This window comes from Perca fluviatilis, chromosome 22 (genome assembly GCF_010015445.1).
Source record: "Perca fluviatilis chromosome 22, GENO_Pfluv_1.0, whole genome shotgun sequence".
Taxonomy (NCBI): Eukaryota; Metazoa; Chordata; class Actinopteri; order Perciformes; family Percidae; genus Perca; species Perca fluviatilis.
The window spans coordinates 31,142,793-31,160,319 of NC_053133.1; the positions used below are offsets into that span (position 1 = coordinate 31,142,793).

Here is a 17,527-nt window from a genome sequence, read left to right on the forward strand (position 1 = left end):
ATAACGAGAGGACCGGATCCAGGAACGGAGAACGATAACGGATAACGAGGAGAACGGAGGAACGATAACGGACAACGGAGGAACGACCGATCGAAAGAATGGACCGAGGTGGACAACGGAGGTGGCACGGATAACGAGCTGGAGTAACGAGGACCAACGGATAACGGATAACGGAGGTGGTAACGACCCGACGAGGAACGAGCAACGTGGAATAACGGAGGTGGAGAATGGATGGAATGGATAATGGAGGAGCACTGGCGGAGGAATGAGGAATGGAGGAATGGAATGAGGAGGAATGGACCAATGTGGAATGGAGGTGGATAAGGAGTAAGGAGGTGGAGTGGGGTGGAGAATGGAGGAATGGATAATGGAATGGAGGAAGGGGTGGAATGGTAACAACCGAAGGATAACGGAGAACGAGGACGACGAGGAGCAACGATAACGAGGATGGAAAATGTGGAAGAGTGGAGGAACGGATAACGGTACGGAGGAACGAGTAACGGAGCAACGCACAACGGAGGAATGATCCACGGTAACGATAACGTGAACGATAACGAGGAACGACGAACGGAGGACGGAACGGAGAATGGAGGACCGTGAACGAGGATAACGGAGGAACAAATGGAACGGAAACGAGGAGAATGGATAACGATAATGGAGGTGGAGAAGGACCGAAACGAGGTGGAGGAAGAATGAGGAGGTCGTAGGAGGAATAATGGAATGGAGGTGGAATGGAGGGAATGGAGGAAGGAGAATGAACGGACATGTAGGAATGGCTAAGGAGGTGGAGAATGGATACCAACGTGGTGGCATGGAGGAGGAACGGAGGAGCAACGAGGAGGAACGGAGGAACGAGAGCAATGGAGGAACGGATGGAGGAATGTAGGCCGGATAACGAGGACAACGCCGGAGGTGGAGAAGGATAACTGGATAACTACGTGGAGGCGAGGACCGGCAACGCACCGGAGGAAGGGGTGAGCAACGATAACGGAGTGAACGGACATGAGAACGGAGGAGTGGATACGAGGTGGAATGGAATGGAGAACGGAGACATGGAGGGGGAGGATGGAACGTGGAGGAGGAATGAGAATGGGGAGGTGGGAGGAATGGAGAATGAGTGGAGGAGTGGATAATATAGGAGGAGGTGGAATGGAAGGGAGGAATGGAAACGGGTGGAATGAGGAGGAGGGGATGAGGAGGGAGGTGGAGGGAGTGGAGGGAATGGAGGAATGGAGGAATGGAGGTGGAGGGAGGAAGAGTAGGGGGATGGAGGGAGGAAAGGAATGGAGAATGGAGGGAGGACACAAAGGTGGAGGAGAATGTGGAATGAGGAATGGAATGGAGGAATGGAGGGGGGAATGGAGGATAATGGAGGTGGAAGGAGGAGTGGAAGGTGGAATGGAGGAGAATGGAGGATGGAAGGAAGGAGGAATGGAGTGGGAAGGGAAGGAGGAGTAAGGGAAGGAAGGAGTAAAAGGAATGGAGGAAGGAATGGAAATGAATGAGGACTAAAGGTGGAATGGAATGGAATGTATGAATTAAGGAATGGGTTTTAATGGAGGGATGGAGGAGGGATGGAGGAATGGAGGAGGAATGGAGGGATGGAATGGAGGAATGGAATGGAGGAAGGAGGAATGGAGAATGAGGAGGATTATGGAGGAATGGAGAATAAAGGAGGAATGAGGATAACAAAAGAATGAATAAATGGGGGTGGAGGAATGAGGAATGTGGAATGGAATGGAATGGAGGAGGAATGGAGGGAGCATGGAAGGGAATGGAGGGGAATGGAGGAAGTGGAAGGGAATGGATGGAATGGAGTGGAGGAATGATGGAGGAATGGAGGAATGGAATGGAAGGAGGAATGGAATGGAATGGAGGAATGGAATGGAATGGAGAGGAATGGAGGATGGAATGGAGGAATGGAGTGGAATGGAATGGAGTGAGGAGAGGGGGTGGAATGGAGGGGAATGGAGTAGTGGAATGGATGGAAATGTAAAGGTAATGAATGAATGGAGGGTGAATGAGGTGGAGTGAGGAAATGGAGGTGGTGGAATGGAATGGAGTGGAATGGTGGATTATGGAGGTGGAATGGAGTGGAATGGAGGTGGAGAATGAGGTGGAATGTGATGTTGAGGATGGAATGAGGAGGAATGTGTGAGGTGGTGTAGTGATGGTAATGTGTGTTGAGGTGGAGCAATGAGGAGTAATGTGTGTTGAGGTGGTGTAATGAGGAGTAATGAGTAATGTGTGTTGAGGTGGTGCAATGAGGAGTAATGTGTGTTGAGGTGGAGTAATGAGGAGTAATGTGTGTTGAGGTGGAGCAATGAGGAGTAATGTGTGTTGAGGTGGAGCAATGAGGAGTAATGAGGAGTAATGTGTGTTGAGGTGGAGTAATGAGGAGTAATGTGTTTGATAAATGAGGAGCAAATAGGAGTAATGTGTGTGTGAGGTGGTGTAATGGAGGAGCAATGTTGTTGAGGTGGAGCAAATGAGGGAGTAATGTGTTGAGGTGGAGTAAGGAAGCAATGAGGAGTAATGTGTGTTGAGGTGGAGCAATGAGGAGTAATGTGTGTTGAGGTGAGTAATGAGGAGTAATGTAATTACAATAATATGGTAATGTGTGTGAGGTGGAGCAAGCGAGGAGTAATGTGCTGTGAGGTGGAGCAATGAGGAGTAATGTGGTGAGGTGGAGCAACATTGAGGAGATGGAAGGAGTAATGTGTGTTGAGGTGGTGTAATGAGGAGTAATGAGGAGTAATGTGTGTTGAGGTGGTGTAATGAGGAGTAATGAGGAGTAATGTGTGTTGAGGTGGTGTAATGAGGTAATGAGGAGTAATGAGTAATGTGTGTTGAGGTGGTGTAATGAGGAGTAATGAGGAGTAATGTGTGTTGAGGTGGTGTAATGAGTAATGTGTGTTGAGGTGGTGTAATGAGGAGTAATGAGGAGTAATGTGTGTTGAGGTGGTGTAATGAGTAATGTGTTGAGGTGGAGTAATGAGGAGTAATGTGTGTTGAGGTGGTGTAATGAGGAGTATATGTAATATGTGTTGAGGTGGTGTGGCAATGAGGAGTAATGTGTGTGAGGTGGTGTAATGAGGAGAGAGTAATGTGTGTTGAGGTGGTGTAATGAGGTGATGAGGAGTAGTGTTTTTTGAGGTGGTTGGTAATGGAGGTGGAGTAATGAGGAGGAGTGTGTACTGAGGTGGTAATGTGTTGAGTAACATGGTGTAATGGAGGCGTATGGTGTTGAGGTGGTATAATGAGGAGTAATGTGTGAGTAATGTGGAGGTGGAGTAATGAGGAGTAATGAGGAGTAATGTGTGTTGAGGAGCTGTAATGAGACAGCAAATGTGAGTTGGAGGTAGGTGTAATGAGGAGTAATGGAGGAAAGTGTGGAGGTATAATGAGGCAAGTAAATGTGAGGTGGTAATGAGGAGTAATGAGGAGTGAAGTGTGTTGTAGGTGCTCGTCCTCCACGCCGTGACCCTCCTCTGGTCTGTGGAATGCAAGGTCAGCCTCATGGAGGAATTGACTACTGCCTGTGTGGAAATATCAGGCTGAGATTTTTTGTTGTTGTCTCTGCTCTGTCTGTTAGCTCGTCTGTCTTTAGACAGTCTGCTCCTGTCCGAACGAAATGTCTGTCCTGAAATATCAACTGTCTGCTGCCTGTCTGTCTCTCACTGCTGGGTCCCTTCTCTTCCGTTTCTTTTTTTCTTCTTCCTTTTTTTTCACTTTATCTTACTTGTTCGGCTTTTTCGTTTCTCTCTTTTCCTTTCTTCCCTCCCTGTGTCTCTCTCTCTCTTGTCTGTTTCTCTCAGTCACACCAAAACACAAATTACACTTTCCAATATTGGGCTTACTTGTCTTTTTTTTTTCTGCCTTTTTTCTCTTTTCGTCATGTCTGTGGTTCTTGTTCAGTTGGCTCGATTCACTCTGGATCAAGAAATCCACTTTCCGCTGAGACTTGAGGTAAAAACCTGAACCTCTAGTTCTTCTAGAGTTGGTACGGTCCAACATGTTTAGTTCTTCTAGAGTTGGTTCAGTCCAACATGTTTAGTTCTTCTAGAGTTGGTACAGTCCAACATGTTTAGTTCTTCTAGAGTTGGTACAGTCCAACATGTTTAGTTCTTCTAGAGTTGGTTCAGTCCAACATGTTTAGTTCTTCTAGAGTTGGTACAGTCCAACATGTTTAGTTCTTCTAGAGTTGGTACAGTCCAACATGTTTAGTTCTTCTAGAGTTAGTTCTTCTAGAGTTGGTTCAGTCCAACATGTTTAGTTCTTCTAGAGTTGGTTCAGTCCAACATGTTTAGTTCTTCTAGAGTTGGTACGGTCCAACATGTTTAGTTCTTCTAGAGTTGGTTCAGTCCAACATGTTTAGTTCTTCTAGAGTTGGTACAGTCCAACATGTTTAGTTCTTCTAGAGTTGGTACAGTCCAACATGTTTAGTTCTTCTAGAGTTAGTTCTTCTAGAGTTGGTTCAGTCCAACATGTTTAGTTCTTCTAGAGTTGGTTCAGTCCAACATGTTTAGTTCTTCTAGAGTTGGTTCAGTCCAACATGTTTAGTTCTTCTAGAGTTGGTTCAGTCCAACATGTTTAGTTCTTCTAGAGTTGGTACAGTACAACATGTTTAGTTCTTCTAGAGTTGGTTCAGTCCAACATGTTTAGTTCTTCTAGAGTTGGTTCAGTCCAACATGTTTAGTTCTTCTAGAGTTGGTACAGTCCAACATGTTTAGTTCTTCTAGAGTTGGTACAGTCCAACATGTTTAGTTCTTCTAGAGTTGGTTCAGTCCAACATGTTTAGTTCTTCTAGAGTTGGTACAGTCCAACATGTTTAGTTCTTCTAGAGTTGGTTCAGTCCAACATGTTTAGTTCTTCTAGAGTTGATTCAGTCCAACATGTTTAGTTCTTCTAGAGTTGGTACAGTCCAACATGTTTAGTTCTTCTAGAGTTAGTTCTTCTAGAGTTGGTTCAGTCCAACATGTTTAGTTCTTCTAGAGTTGGTACAGTCCTACATGTTTAGTTCTTCTAGAGTTGGTACAGTCCAACATGTTTAGTTCTTCTAGAGTTGGTACAGTCCAACATGTTTAGTTCTTCTAGAGTTGGTACAGTCCAACATGTTTAGTTCTTCTAGAGTTGGTACAGTCCAACATGTTTAAAGTATTTTTCTTTCAGGCCATCCGAACGTTTAACAGTATTTTGGAGTTTCTGAGCCGCGAGCAGCGGAGACTGATCCAGATGGACCAGAACCAGACGCCAATACTGTAATACACACAGTACACAGAGTACACACACAATACAGAGTACACACACACAATACACAGAGGACCAGAACCAGACGCCAATACTGTAATACACACAGTACACAGAGTACACACACAATACAGAGTACACACAAACAATACACAGAGGACCAGAACCAGACGCCAATACTATAATACACACAATACAGAGTACACACACTGTACACGCACAATACACACACAATACACAGAGTACACACACAGACACACACTATACACACTGTACACACAGAATACACACACTCTAACACGGAGTACACTCAGAGTACACACAGTCTAAACTACCTGTCTGTGTGTCCAACCTACCTGTCTGTGTGTCTAACCGGTCTCTGTCTAACCTGTCTTTCTGTGTGTCTAACCTGTCTGTCTGTGTGTTTCTAACCTAACTGTCTAACCTGTCTGTCTGTGTCTAACCTGTCTGTGTCTAACCTGTCGGTCTGTCTGTCTAACCTGTCGGTCTGTCTAACCTACTTGTCTATGTGTGTGTGTCTAACTTACCTGTCTGTGTGTCTAACCTACCTGTCTGTCTGTCTAACCTACCTGTCTGTCTGTCTAACCTACTTGTCTATGTGTGTCTAACCTGTCTGTCTGTCTAACCTGTCTGTCTAACCTACTTGTGTATGTGTGTGTCTAACCGGTCTGCCTGTCTGTGTGTCTAACCTACCTGTCTGTCTGACAGGTCTCAGGTGGCAGCAGCAGTTCTGACAGTTGGAGGTCAGTTTTTACGCCGAAGACTTCGGTCGTAATCAGACGAATTTCCCTCTCATTCCCCCTGCTCTCTTTCCCCCTCTCATTCCCCCTGCTCTGCCTTCATTCTCCTGCTCTGGTGTTTCCCCTCTCATTCCCCCTGCTCTGGTGTTCTCCCCTCTCATTCCCCTGCTCTGGTGTCTCCCCTCTCATTCCCCCTGCTCTGGTGTCTCCCCCTCTCTCATTCCCCCTGCTCTGGTGTCTCCCCCTCTCATCCCCCTGCTCTGGCGTTTCCCCTGCCTCTGCGTCTCCCCCCTCTCATTCCCCCTGCTCTGGTGTTTCCCCTCTCATTCCCCCCTGCTCTGGTGTTCCCCCTCTCATTCCCCCTGCTCTGGTGTTTCCCCCTCTCATCCCCTGCTCTGGCGTTGCCCCTCTCATCCCCCCTGCTCTGGCGTTCCCCCTCTCATTCCCCCTGCTCTGGCGTTTCCCCCTCTCATTCCCCATGTTTAAATCTGCAGAAAATTGCACAATTCTGCGTGGTCAGCTTCCATGTGTCACTGGTTATGAGACAGTGTTGTGATTGGTGGTTTCAGACTACGAGCTGCAGGTCAGCCTATCAGAAGCTCTGTGTCGTCTGACTCCCAGGAAGGAGCGAGAGCACAAAGCCAATCAGTGGTTCTCCTGCCGTGACATCAGCAGAGCCTTCTGTGACATCAGAGACGTAGACTTTGAGGTGGTGAGTGTCTGTACGCCTGTCTGTCTGTACGCCTGTCTGTCTGAGTACGTCTGTCTGAACACCTGTCTCTCTCTCGCTAGGACTGTCGCCGTTTCCTGAACTTTGTTAACCGTTACCATGGTGAACAGAGGAGGTGATAACTGAAACATGATTTACTGAATCTTAAAAAACTCTTAATAATATATATATATATATATATAATAATAATATAATAATTCATGTTGGTTTGTCTCTCTCTCTCTGCCTGTCTCTCTCTCTCTCTGCCTGTCTGTCTCTCTCTCTGCCTGCATGTCTCTCTGTCTGCCTGTCTGTGTCTCTCTCTCTGCCTCTGTCTCTCTCTATTTGCCTCTGCCTGTCTCTCTCTGCCTGTCTCTCTCCTCTGCCGGTCTGTAAGCGTTTACACCTTCCCGTGTCTCAGAGCGTTCCTGGATTCCACTGAGGTAAAACATCTAACCTTCATCCAGACATTTACACGTTTATATCCAGATGTTTTAGTGTCGGACCCACCAGATGTTTTAGTGTCGGACCCACCAGATGTTTTAGTGTTGGACCCACCAGATGTTTTGGTGTCGGACCCACCAGATGTTTTGGTGGTGTTGGACCCACCAGATGTTTTGGTGTCGGACCCACCAGATGTTATAGTGGTGGACCCACCAGATGTTTTGGTGTAGGACCCACCAGATGTTTTGGTGGTTTTTGGACCCACCAGATGTTTTGGTGGTGTTGGACCCACCAGATGTTTTGGTGGTTTTGGACCCACCAGATGTTTTGGTGGTTTTTGGACCCACCAGATGTTTTGGTGGTGTTGGACCCACCAGATGTTTTGGTGTTTTTGGACCCACCAGATGTTTTGGTGGTTTTTGGACCCACCAGATGTTTTGGTGGTGTTGGACCCACCAGATGTTTTGGTGTTTTTGGACCTACCAGATGTTTTGGTGGTGTTGGACCCACCAGATGTTTTGGTGGTTTTTGGACCCACCAGATGTTTTGGTGGTTTTTGGACCCGACAGATGTTTTGGTGGTTTTTGGACCCACCAGATGTTTTGGTGTTTTTGGACCCACCAGATGTTTTGGTGGTGTTGGACCCACCAGATGTTTTGGTGGTGTTGGACCCACCAGATGTTTTGGTGGTTTTTGGACCCGACAGATGTTTTGGTGGTTTTTGGACCCGACAGATGTTTTGGTGGTTTTTGGACCCACCAGATGTTTTGGTGGTTTTTGGACCCACCAGATGTTTTGGTGGTGTTGGACCCACCAGATGTTTTGGTGGTTTTTGGACCCACCAGATGTTTTGGTGGTGTTGGACCCGACAGATGTTTTGGTGGTTTTGGACCCACCAGATGTGTTGGTGGTTTTTGGACCCACCAGATGTTTTGGTGGTTTTTGGGCCCACCAGATGTGTTGGTGGTTTTTGGACCCACCAGATGTGTTGGTGGTTTTTGGGCCCACCAGATGTGTTGGTGGTTTTGGGCCCACCAGATGTGTTGGTGGTTTTGGACCCACCAGATGTGTTGGTGGTTTTTGGACCCACCAGATGTGTTGGTGGTTTTTGGACCCGCCAGATGTTTTGGTGGTTTTTGGGCCCACCAGATGTTTTGGTGGTTTTGGGCCCACCAGATGTTTTGGTGGTTTTGGGCCCACCAGATGTTTTGGTGGTTTTTGGGCCCACCAGATGTTTTGGTGGTGTTGGGCCCACCAGATGTTTTGGTGGTGTCGGAACCACCAGATGTTTTGGTGGTTTTTGGGCCCACCAGATGTTTTGGTGGTGTTGGGCCCACCAGATGTTTTGGTGGTGTCGGAACCACCAGATGTTTTGGTGGTTTTTGGGCCCACCAGATGTTTTGGTGGTGTTGGACCCACCAGATGTTTTGGTGTCGGAACCACCAGATGTGTTAGTGGTGAAAGAGGTTTCTTCCCAAGAGGGAGTTTTTCCTCGCCACTGTCGCACTGCTTGCTCTTGAGGGACTTACTGTAATTGTTGGGGCTTTGTAAATTATAGTGTGGTCTAGACCTACTCTATCTGTAAAGTGTCTTGTTTTTTATATTTTTTTTTTTGTTTTTTTTTTTTTTTTTTTTTTTTTGTTTTTTTTTTTTGGTTTTTTTTTTTGGGGGGGGGGGTTTTTTTTTTTTTTGGTTGGTTTTTTTTTTTTTTTTTTTGTTTTGGACCCACCAGATGTTTTGGTGTTTTTGGACCCCCCACCAGATGTTTTGGTGTTTTTGGACCCCCACCAGATGATTTGGTGGTGTTGGGCCCACCAGATGTTTTGGTGTTGGACCCACCAGATGTTTTGGTGGTGTTGGTGTTTTTGGACCCACCAGATGTTTAGATGGTGATGGGCCCATCAGATGTTTTGGTGGTGATGGACCTACCAGATGTTTTGGTGTTTTTGGACCCACCAGATGTTTTGGTGGTGTTGGTGTTTTTGGACCCACCAGATGTTTAGATGGTGATGGGCCCATCAGATGTTTAGATGGTGATGGACCCACCAGATGTTTTGGTGTTTTTGGACCCACCAGATGTTTTGGTGTTTTTGGACCCACCAGGTGTTTTGGTGGTGATGGACCCACCAGATGTTTTGGTGTTTTTGGACCCACCAGATGTTTTGGTGTTTTTGGACCCACCAGATGTTTTGGTGGTAATGGATCCACCAGATGTTTTGGTGGTGTTGGGCCCACCAGATGTTTTTGTGGTGTTGGACCCACCAGATGTTTTGGGCGTTTTGGACCCACCAGATGTTTTGGTGTTTTTGGACCCACCAGGTGTTTTGGTGGTGATGGACCCACCAGATGTTTTGGTGTTTTTGGACCCACCAGATGTTTTGGTGGTGATGGATCCACCAGATGTTTTGGTGGGGATGGACCCACCAGATGTTTTGGTGACTTTGTGTTCTTCTGCAGCTGTTTCGTCCTAAAGACGAGAAACTGGACGAGTTCTGGATCGATTTTAACGTCAACTCAGGATGTGTGAGCTTCTTCGTTGATGAGCCTCAGGTACCCACACAATCAGACAGACAGGCAGGCAGGCAGACAGGTACCCACACAATCAGACAGACAGGCAGGCAGGCAGACAGGTACCCACACAATCAGACAGACAGGCAGGCAGACAGGCAGGCAGACAGGTACCCACACAATCAGGCAGGCAGACAGGCAGGCAGACAGGTACCCACACAATCAGGCAGGCAGGCAGACAGGCAGGTACACACACAATCAGACAGGCAGGCAGACAGGCAGGTACACACACAATCATACAGGCAGGCAGGCAGGCAGACAGGTACCCACACAATCAGACAGGCAGGCAGACAGGTACCCACACAATCATACAGACAGGCAGGCAGGCAGACAGGTACCCACACAATCATACAGACAGGCAGACAGACAGGTACCCACACAATCATACAGACAGGCAGGCAGGCAGACAGACAGACAGGTACCAACACAGTCAGATAGGCAGACAGACAGGCAGACAGACAGGTACCCACACAATCATACAGACAGACAGGTATCCACACAATCATACAGACAGGCAGACAGGCAGGTACACACACAATCATGCAGGCAGGCAGGCAGACAGGTACCCACACAATCAGACAGGCAGGCAGACAGGTACCCACACAATCAGGCAGGCAGACAGGTACCCACACAATCAGGCAGGCAGGCAGACAGGCACGTACACACACACATTCACAGGCAGGCAGACAGGCAGGTACACACACAATCATACAGGCAGGCAGGCAGGCAGACAGGTACCCACACAATCAGACAGGCAGGCAGACAGGTACCCACACAATCATACAGACAGGCAGGCAGACAGGCAGGCAGGCAGACAGGTACCCACACAATCATACAGACAGGCAGACAGACAGGTACCCACACAATCATACAGACAGGCAGGCAGGCAGACAGACAGACAGGTACCCACACAGTCAGACAGGCAGACAGACAGGCAGACAGACAGGTACCCACACAATCATACAGACAGACAGGTATCCACACAATCATACAGACAGACAGGCAGACAGACAGACAGGTATCCACACAATCATACAGACAGACAGGCAGACAGACAGGTACCCACACAATCATACAGGCAGGCAGACAGACAGATACCTACACAGTCATACAGATAGGCAGACAGACAGGTACCCACACAATCATACAGGCAGGCAGACAGACAGGTACCCACACAATCATACAGACAGGCAGACAGGTACCCACACAATCATACAGACAGGCAGACAGACAGGTACCCACACAATCATACAGACAGACAGACAGGTACCCACACAATCATACAGGCAGACAGACAGGTACACACACAATCATAAAGGCAGATAGACAGGCAGACTGACAGGCAGGCAGACAGACAGGTACCCGCACAATCATAGCTTATGTTTCCACAGGCAGACAGACAGGTACCCGCACAATCATAGGTTATGTTTCCACAGACAGACAGACAGACAGGCAGGCAGGCAGACAGGTACCCACACAATCATAGGTTGTGTTTCCACAGACAGGCAGACAGACAGACAGACAGGTATGAGTCTGACGGTCTTGGTGTTTCAGGGGTTCCTGTGGTAGACAGACGGACAGGTAGAGAGACAGACAGGTATGTGTCTGATGTCTTGGTGTTTCAGGGCTTCCTTTGGGGATCGATCCACCTGCTGAAGGAGGAAGTGGACCGTTACAGTCTTCACCTGAAACAGGACGGTCGGTGACATCATTACGTTTCTCTCTGGTGGCGACATCATTACGTTCTCTCTGGTGGTGACATCATTACGTTTCTCTCTGGTGGTGACATCGTTACGTTCTCTCTGGTGGTGACATCATTACGTTCTCTCTGGTGGTGACATCGTTACGTTTCTCTTTGGTGGCGACATCATTACGTTCTCTCTGGTGGTGACATCATTACGTTCTCTCTGGTGGTGACATCGTTACGTTTCTCTTTGGTGGCGACATCATTACGTTTCTCTCTGGTGGTGACATCATTACGTTCTCTCTGGTGGTGACATCATTACGTTTCTCTTTGGTGGTGACATCATTACGTTTCTCTCTGGTGGTGACATCATTACGTTCTCTCTGGTGGTGACATCATTACGTTTCTCTTTGGTGGTGACATCATTACGTTTCTCTGGTGACATCATTACGTTTCTCTGGTGACATTACGTTTCTCTTTGGTGGTGACATCATTACGTTCTCTCTGGTGGTGACATCATTACGTTTCTCTTTGGTGGTGACATCATTACGTTTCACTTTGGTGGTGACATCATTACGTTCTCTCTGGTGGTGACATCATTACGTTTCTCTGGTGACATTACGTTTCTCTTTGGTGGTGACATCATTACGTTCTCTCTGGTGGTGACATCATTACGTTTCTCTGGTGACATCATTACGTTTCTCTGGTGACATCATTACGTTTCTCTCTGGTGGTGACATCATTACATTTTTCTTTGGTGGTGACATCATTACGTTTCTCTCTGGTGGTGACATTACGTTTCTCTGGTGACATCATTACGTTTCTCTCTGGTGGTGACATCATTACGTTTTTCTTTGGTGGTGACATCATTACGTTTCTCTTTGGTGGTGACATCATTACGTTTCTCTTTGGTGGTGACATCATTAAGTTTCTCTGGTGACATCATTACGTTTCTCTCTGGTGGTGACATCATTACGTTTTTCTTTGGTGGTGACATCATTACGTTTCTCTCTGGTGGTGACATCATTACATTTCTTTGGTGGTGACATCATTACGGTTGTCTTTGGCCCACATTAAAAGGTCTTCAATGACAATTGTGTTTCCCAGGATGCACTGGGGCAGAGACAGTCCTCAGCGTGCAGCTGAACACTCCCATCATGCACCAGGACAGCCGAGGCCGCACCGTGGTGCTGAACTTTGACCCCGAACACCACCGAGACCTGGAGGAGGCTGCTGGGAGAGTCTTCATGGTTACTGTCTTTTTTTCTGTCTGTCTGTCTAACTCTCTGTCTGTCTCAGTCTCTGTCTGTCTCTCTTTCTGTCTGTCTGTCTCACTTCTTGTCTGTCTCGCTTTCTGTCTGTCTGTCTCTCTCTGCCTGTCTGACACCCCCCTCCCCTGTGTCCTCTCCCTGTCTCTCTCTCTCTGCCTGTCTCTCTCTGCCTGTCTGACACCCCCCTCCCCTGTGTCCTCTCCCTGTCTCTCTCTCTCTCTCTCTCTCTCTCTCTCTCTGCCTGTCTGACACCCCCCTTCCCTGTGTCCTCTCCCTGTGTCTCTCTCTCTCTCTCTCTCTCTCTCTGCCTGTCTGTCTGTCTGACCCCCCCTCACTCTCCTCTCTCTCCTCGCTGTCCTCCAGAAAGTAAAGAGTTCGTCCCCTCTGAAAGCCCCAGGTGGTACGGTCCAGGTGTCTCCGTCTGCAGACAGACTCAACGGTCGCTGCTACGGCAGGAAGAAACCACAGAGCAAGAGTCTCCTGAAGAGTGAGAGACTCATTACTTCTTACATAGTCCTACTATCCATATATGTACCAGTATGTCCATATATGGACATATATGGACATACTGGACATACTGTCCATATATGGACATATATTAACATGTATGTATATGTATGTCATCACACACTAGATCTGTTAAAGGAGCCCTCTCCACGTGTGTCTAACCTTTTCTTCTCCACGTTTTTGCCACTTTTTCGTCATATTTGTGTTGCTTTGTTTGCGCTTTTTTTTGTTTGAAATGGTTTCTAGTTCAATGTAGTTCTATTTCTCTACATCTTTATATATGTGTCTCTGTATCTCTATATATGTATATACAGTATGTATCTCTGTATATATGTGTGTGTATCATATATATATATATATATAAAAAAATATATATATATATATATATATATATATATATATATATATATATATATATATATATATATATAATAATAAAAACAAAAACAAACACACACACACACACACACACACACACACACACACACACATACATATACAGGGTTATCAATACAGCGGTGTACTGTTTCTTTAATGATGTGTGTGATGTCAGTGATAGATTGTCTGTCTGTCTGTCTGTCTGTCTGCCTGTCTGTCTGTCTGTCGTCTAGTTTTGCCTCTGTCGTCTCCGAGCAGTGATGACGACTCCACTGTTACCAAGGTAACCACATAGTGAAAACATGAATGAAAAGCAGTAGTAGTAGTAGTAGTAGTAGTAGTTTGGACGTTAACGACGGTTGGTTGTTTCCAGACTCCGATGAGCAGAGCCGAGTTTCTGTTCGATCAGATCGTACACTCGACTCCATCGTACACCTCAGGTGAGTTCACACGTTACCTGGTGGTTACAACACGTTACCTGGTGGTTACAACACGTTACCTGGTGGTTACAACACGTTACCTGGTGGTTACAACACGTTACCTGGTGGTTACAACATGTTACCTGGTGGAGGTGAGAGCATCTGGGTTGAACCTGTCTGTGTTTCAGGGGCTCCTGTGGGGGCGGAGCTAGAGACCGTCTGGGTTGAACCTGTCTGTGTTTCAGGGGCTCCTGTGGGGGCGGAGCTAGAGACCGTCTGGGTTGAACCTGTCTGTGTTTCAGGGGCTCCTGTGGGGGCGGAGCTAGAGAACTCTAAGGAACGGACAGACGAGTTTGGAGGAAAAATCTCTCCTTTGAGAAAAGTACATTTCTTCTTAATTTCTCGATTTTAGAAACAACTGTTTCCTGTTTGTCATGTGTTTCCTGTTTGTCATGTGTTTCCTGTTTGTCATGTGTTTCCTGTTTGTCATGTGTTTCCTGTTTGTCATGTGTTTCCTGTTCGTCATGTGTTTCCTGTTCGTCATCATGTGTTTCCTGTTTGTCATCATGTGTTTCCTGTTTGTCATGTGTTTCCTGTTTGTCATCATGTGTTTCCTGTTCGTCATGTGTTTCCTGTTCGTCATGTTTCCTGTTCGTCATGTGTTTCCTGTTTGTCATCATGTGTTTCCTGTTTGTCATCATGTGTTTACTGTTTGTCATCATGTGTTTCCTGTTTGTCATCGTGTGTTTCCTGTTCATCATGTGTTTCCTGTTCGTCATGTGTTTCCTGTTCGTCATGTTTCCTGTTCGTCATGTGTTTCCTGTTCGTCATGTTTCCTGTTCGTCATGTGTTTCCTGTTTGTCATCATGTGTTAACTGTTTGTCATGTGTTTCCTGTTTATCATCATGTGTTTCCTGTTTGTCATCATGTGTTTCCTGTTCGTCATGTTTCCTGTTTGTCATGTGTTTCCTGTTTGTTCATCATGTGTTTCCTGTTTGTTCACCATGTGTTTCCTGTTTGTTATCATGTGTTTCCTGTTCATGTGTTTCCTGTTTGTTCATCATGTTTCCTGTTTGTTCATCATGTTTCCTGTTTGTTCATCATGTGTTTCCTGTTGTTCATCATGTGTTTCCTGTTGTTCATCATGTGTTTCCTGTTTGTCATCATGTGTTTCCTGTTCGTCATGTGTTTCCTGTTTGTCATCATGTGTTTCCTGTTCGTCATGTGTTTCCTGTTGTTCATCATGTGTTTCCTGTTTGTCATCATGTGTTTCCTGTTTGTTCATCATGTGTTTCCTGTTTGTTCATCATGTGTTTCCTGTTTGTTCATCATGTGTTTCCTGTTTGTCATCATGTGTTTCCTGTTTGTTCATCATGTGTTTCCTGTTTGTTCATCATGTGTTTCCTGTTTGTTCATCATGTGTTTCCTGTTTGTCATCATGTGTTTCCTGTTTGTTCATCATGTGTTTCCTGTTTGTTCATGTGTTTCCTGTTGTTCATCATGTGTTTCCTGTTTGTTCATCATGTGTTTCCTGTTTGTTCATCATGTGTTTCCTGTTGTTCATGTGTTTCCTGTTTGTTCATCATGTGTTTCCTGTTTGTTCATCATGTGTTTCCTGTTTGTTCATCATGTGTTTCCTGTTTGTTCATCATGTGTTTCCTGTTTGTTCATCATGTGTTTCCTGTTTGTTCACCATGTGTTTCCTGTTTGTTCATCATGTGTTTCCTGTTTGTTCATCATGTGTTTCCTGTTTGTCATCATGTGTTTCCTGTTTGTTCATCATGTGTTTCCTGTTCGTCATGTGTTTCCTGTTGTTCATCATGTGTTTCCTGTTTGTTCATCATGTGTTTCCTGTTTGTTCATCATGTGTTTCCTGTTTGTTCATCATGTGTTTCCTGTTTGTCATCATGTGTTTCCTGTTTGTTCATCATGTGTTTCCTGTTTGTTCATGTGTTTCCTGTTTGTTCATCATGTGTTTCCTGTTTGTTCATCATGTGTTTCCTGTTTGTTCATCATGTGTTTCCTGTTTGTTCATCATGTGTTTCCTGTTTGTTCATCATGTGTTTCCTGTTGTTCATGTGTTTCCTGTTTGTTCATCATGTGTTTCCTGTTTGTTCATCATGTGTTTCCTGTTTGTTCATCATGTGTTTCCTGTTTGTTCATCATGTGTTTCCTGTTTGTTCACCATGTGTTTCCTGTTTGTTCATCATGTGTTTCCTGTTTGTTCATCATGTGTTTCCTGTTTGTTCATGTGTTTCCTGTTTGTTCATGTGTTTCCTGTTTGTTCATCATGTGTTTCCTGTTTGTTCATCATGTGTTTCCTGTTTGTTCATCATGTGTTTCCTGTTTGTTCATCATGTGTTTCCTGTTTGTTCATCATGTGTTTCCTGTTTGTTCACCATGTGTTTCCTGTTCATCATGTGTTTCCTGTTTATCATGTGTTTCCTGTTTGTTCACCATGTGTTTCCTGTTTGTTCACCATGTGTTTCCTGTATGTTTCCAGGACATCTTCAGTTGTGACAGGAAGAGAGCTGCTCCAGATTCAGGTCTCTGTTTCTTCTTCACTAGGTTTAGGTATAATTTGGGTTTTTCTGATACCGGTGCAGAGACGATACTTTTCAAAGTGTCTGAAATGTAAATAATATAAAATATTTTAAAGAAGAGCAGAAAACGACCGTTAGCGACATTAAAGAACGCCCGTCTGGTCTCAACAGTCCCTCCAGAGAAACGGGATTATGTCATCACACAATTCATTCAACGCCAAAGTCTACATATTTATGCGGGGGGGGGGGCAGGGGGGGGGGAGGGAGGCGCATTTCTTCCAAATATGCCGCGCTTTCGCCGCATAAATTGCCGATTTCCAAGCAAAATATTTGGTGCTTGCATGATGTCATAATCCGCGCATTTTCGTTGCAAAAAAAGTCCCGAAATATATCTCAGCAGAAAGTAGAAAAATGTTGCGTTTACTTCACACAAGAGCAGCCATTTTCCCCTGTTGCCATGGGAACGTTATGGGAACGTCATTACGCGACGTGAACATCATCGAAAAGCAGGATGTGGGGGTAATCACTGTTTTTTCTGTTTCATCAAACCTCAGCTCTTGCAAGTTCCCGCAAGTTCATAGCATAAAATTGCATAAATATCATATATATATATATATGTATATGTATATATATATATATATATATATATATATATATGTATATGTATATATATATATATATATATGTATATGTATATATGTATATGTATATATATATATATATATGTATATATATATGTGTGTGTATCATTCTATGATCCATTTTTTCAGAAAATGTGCCGCATAATCAAGGATTTTTACCCACAACAATCACACAAGAACTCTGCATCTTTCTGGAAGGACTGACAATTAAATGATTGATTAATAATGTAGTAATGATAACTTATAACAATGACTTATTTCACTAGTAGATTGCTGGTAAACGACAAAAAAAAGCACCAGATGGGAAAAGGGTATTTTCCAATAACTTTGAATGCACCAACTTTGTTTCTGG

General features: G+C 45.4%; 2 protein-coding genes across 2 annotated transcripts in view; both read left to right on the forward strand.

The window, feature by feature from the left end:
* The first annotated feature begins 1,002 nt into the window (after positions 1–1,002).
* On the forward strand, positions 1,003–1,458 carry LOC120552142 (rRNA 2'-O-methyltransferase fibrillarin-like). Its single transcript, XM_039789915.1, has one exon. The coding sequence runs from the start codon at positions 1,003–1,005 to the stop codon at positions 1,456–1,458; it is 456 nt and encodes a 151-aa protein (XP_039645849.1).
* A 2,439-nt stretch (positions 1,459–3,897) lies between these two features.
* The window catches only part of sycp2l (synaptonemal complex protein 2-like), an 18,399-nt gene continuing 4,769 nt past the window's right edge, over positions 3,898–17,527 (forward strand). Inside the window, exons 1-14 of the mRNA XM_039790822.1 lie at positions 3,898–3,969; positions 5,173–5,261; positions 5,980–6,014; positions 6,581–6,723; positions 6,804–6,856; positions 7,142–7,163; positions 9,622–9,714; positions 11,358–11,430; positions 12,524–12,666; positions 13,051–13,174; positions 13,806–13,855; positions 13,946–14,012; positions 14,294–14,373; positions 16,495–16,537. Of these exons, the coding sequence (XP_039646756.1) occupies positions 3,898–3,969; positions 5,173–5,261; positions 5,980–6,014; positions 6,581–6,723; positions 6,804–6,856; positions 7,142–7,163; positions 9,622–9,714; positions 11,358–11,430; positions 12,524–12,666; positions 13,051–13,174; positions 13,806–13,855; positions 13,946–14,012; positions 14,294–14,373; positions 16,495–16,537 (1,087 nt within the window). The remainder of the gene's footprint in view (positions 3,970–5,172; positions 5,262–5,979; positions 6,015–6,580; positions 6,724–6,803; positions 6,857–7,141; positions 7,164–9,621; positions 9,715–11,357; positions 11,431–12,523; positions 12,667–13,050; positions 13,175–13,805; positions 13,856–13,945; positions 14,013–14,293; positions 14,374–16,494; positions 16,538–17,527) is intronic.

What these genes read in the sequence shown, in the direction of transcription:
- LOC120552142 (XM_039789915.1), top strand. Translation starts at nt 1,003, where the DNA reads ATGAGAACGGAGGAGTGGATACGAGGTGGAATGGAATGGAGAACGGAG.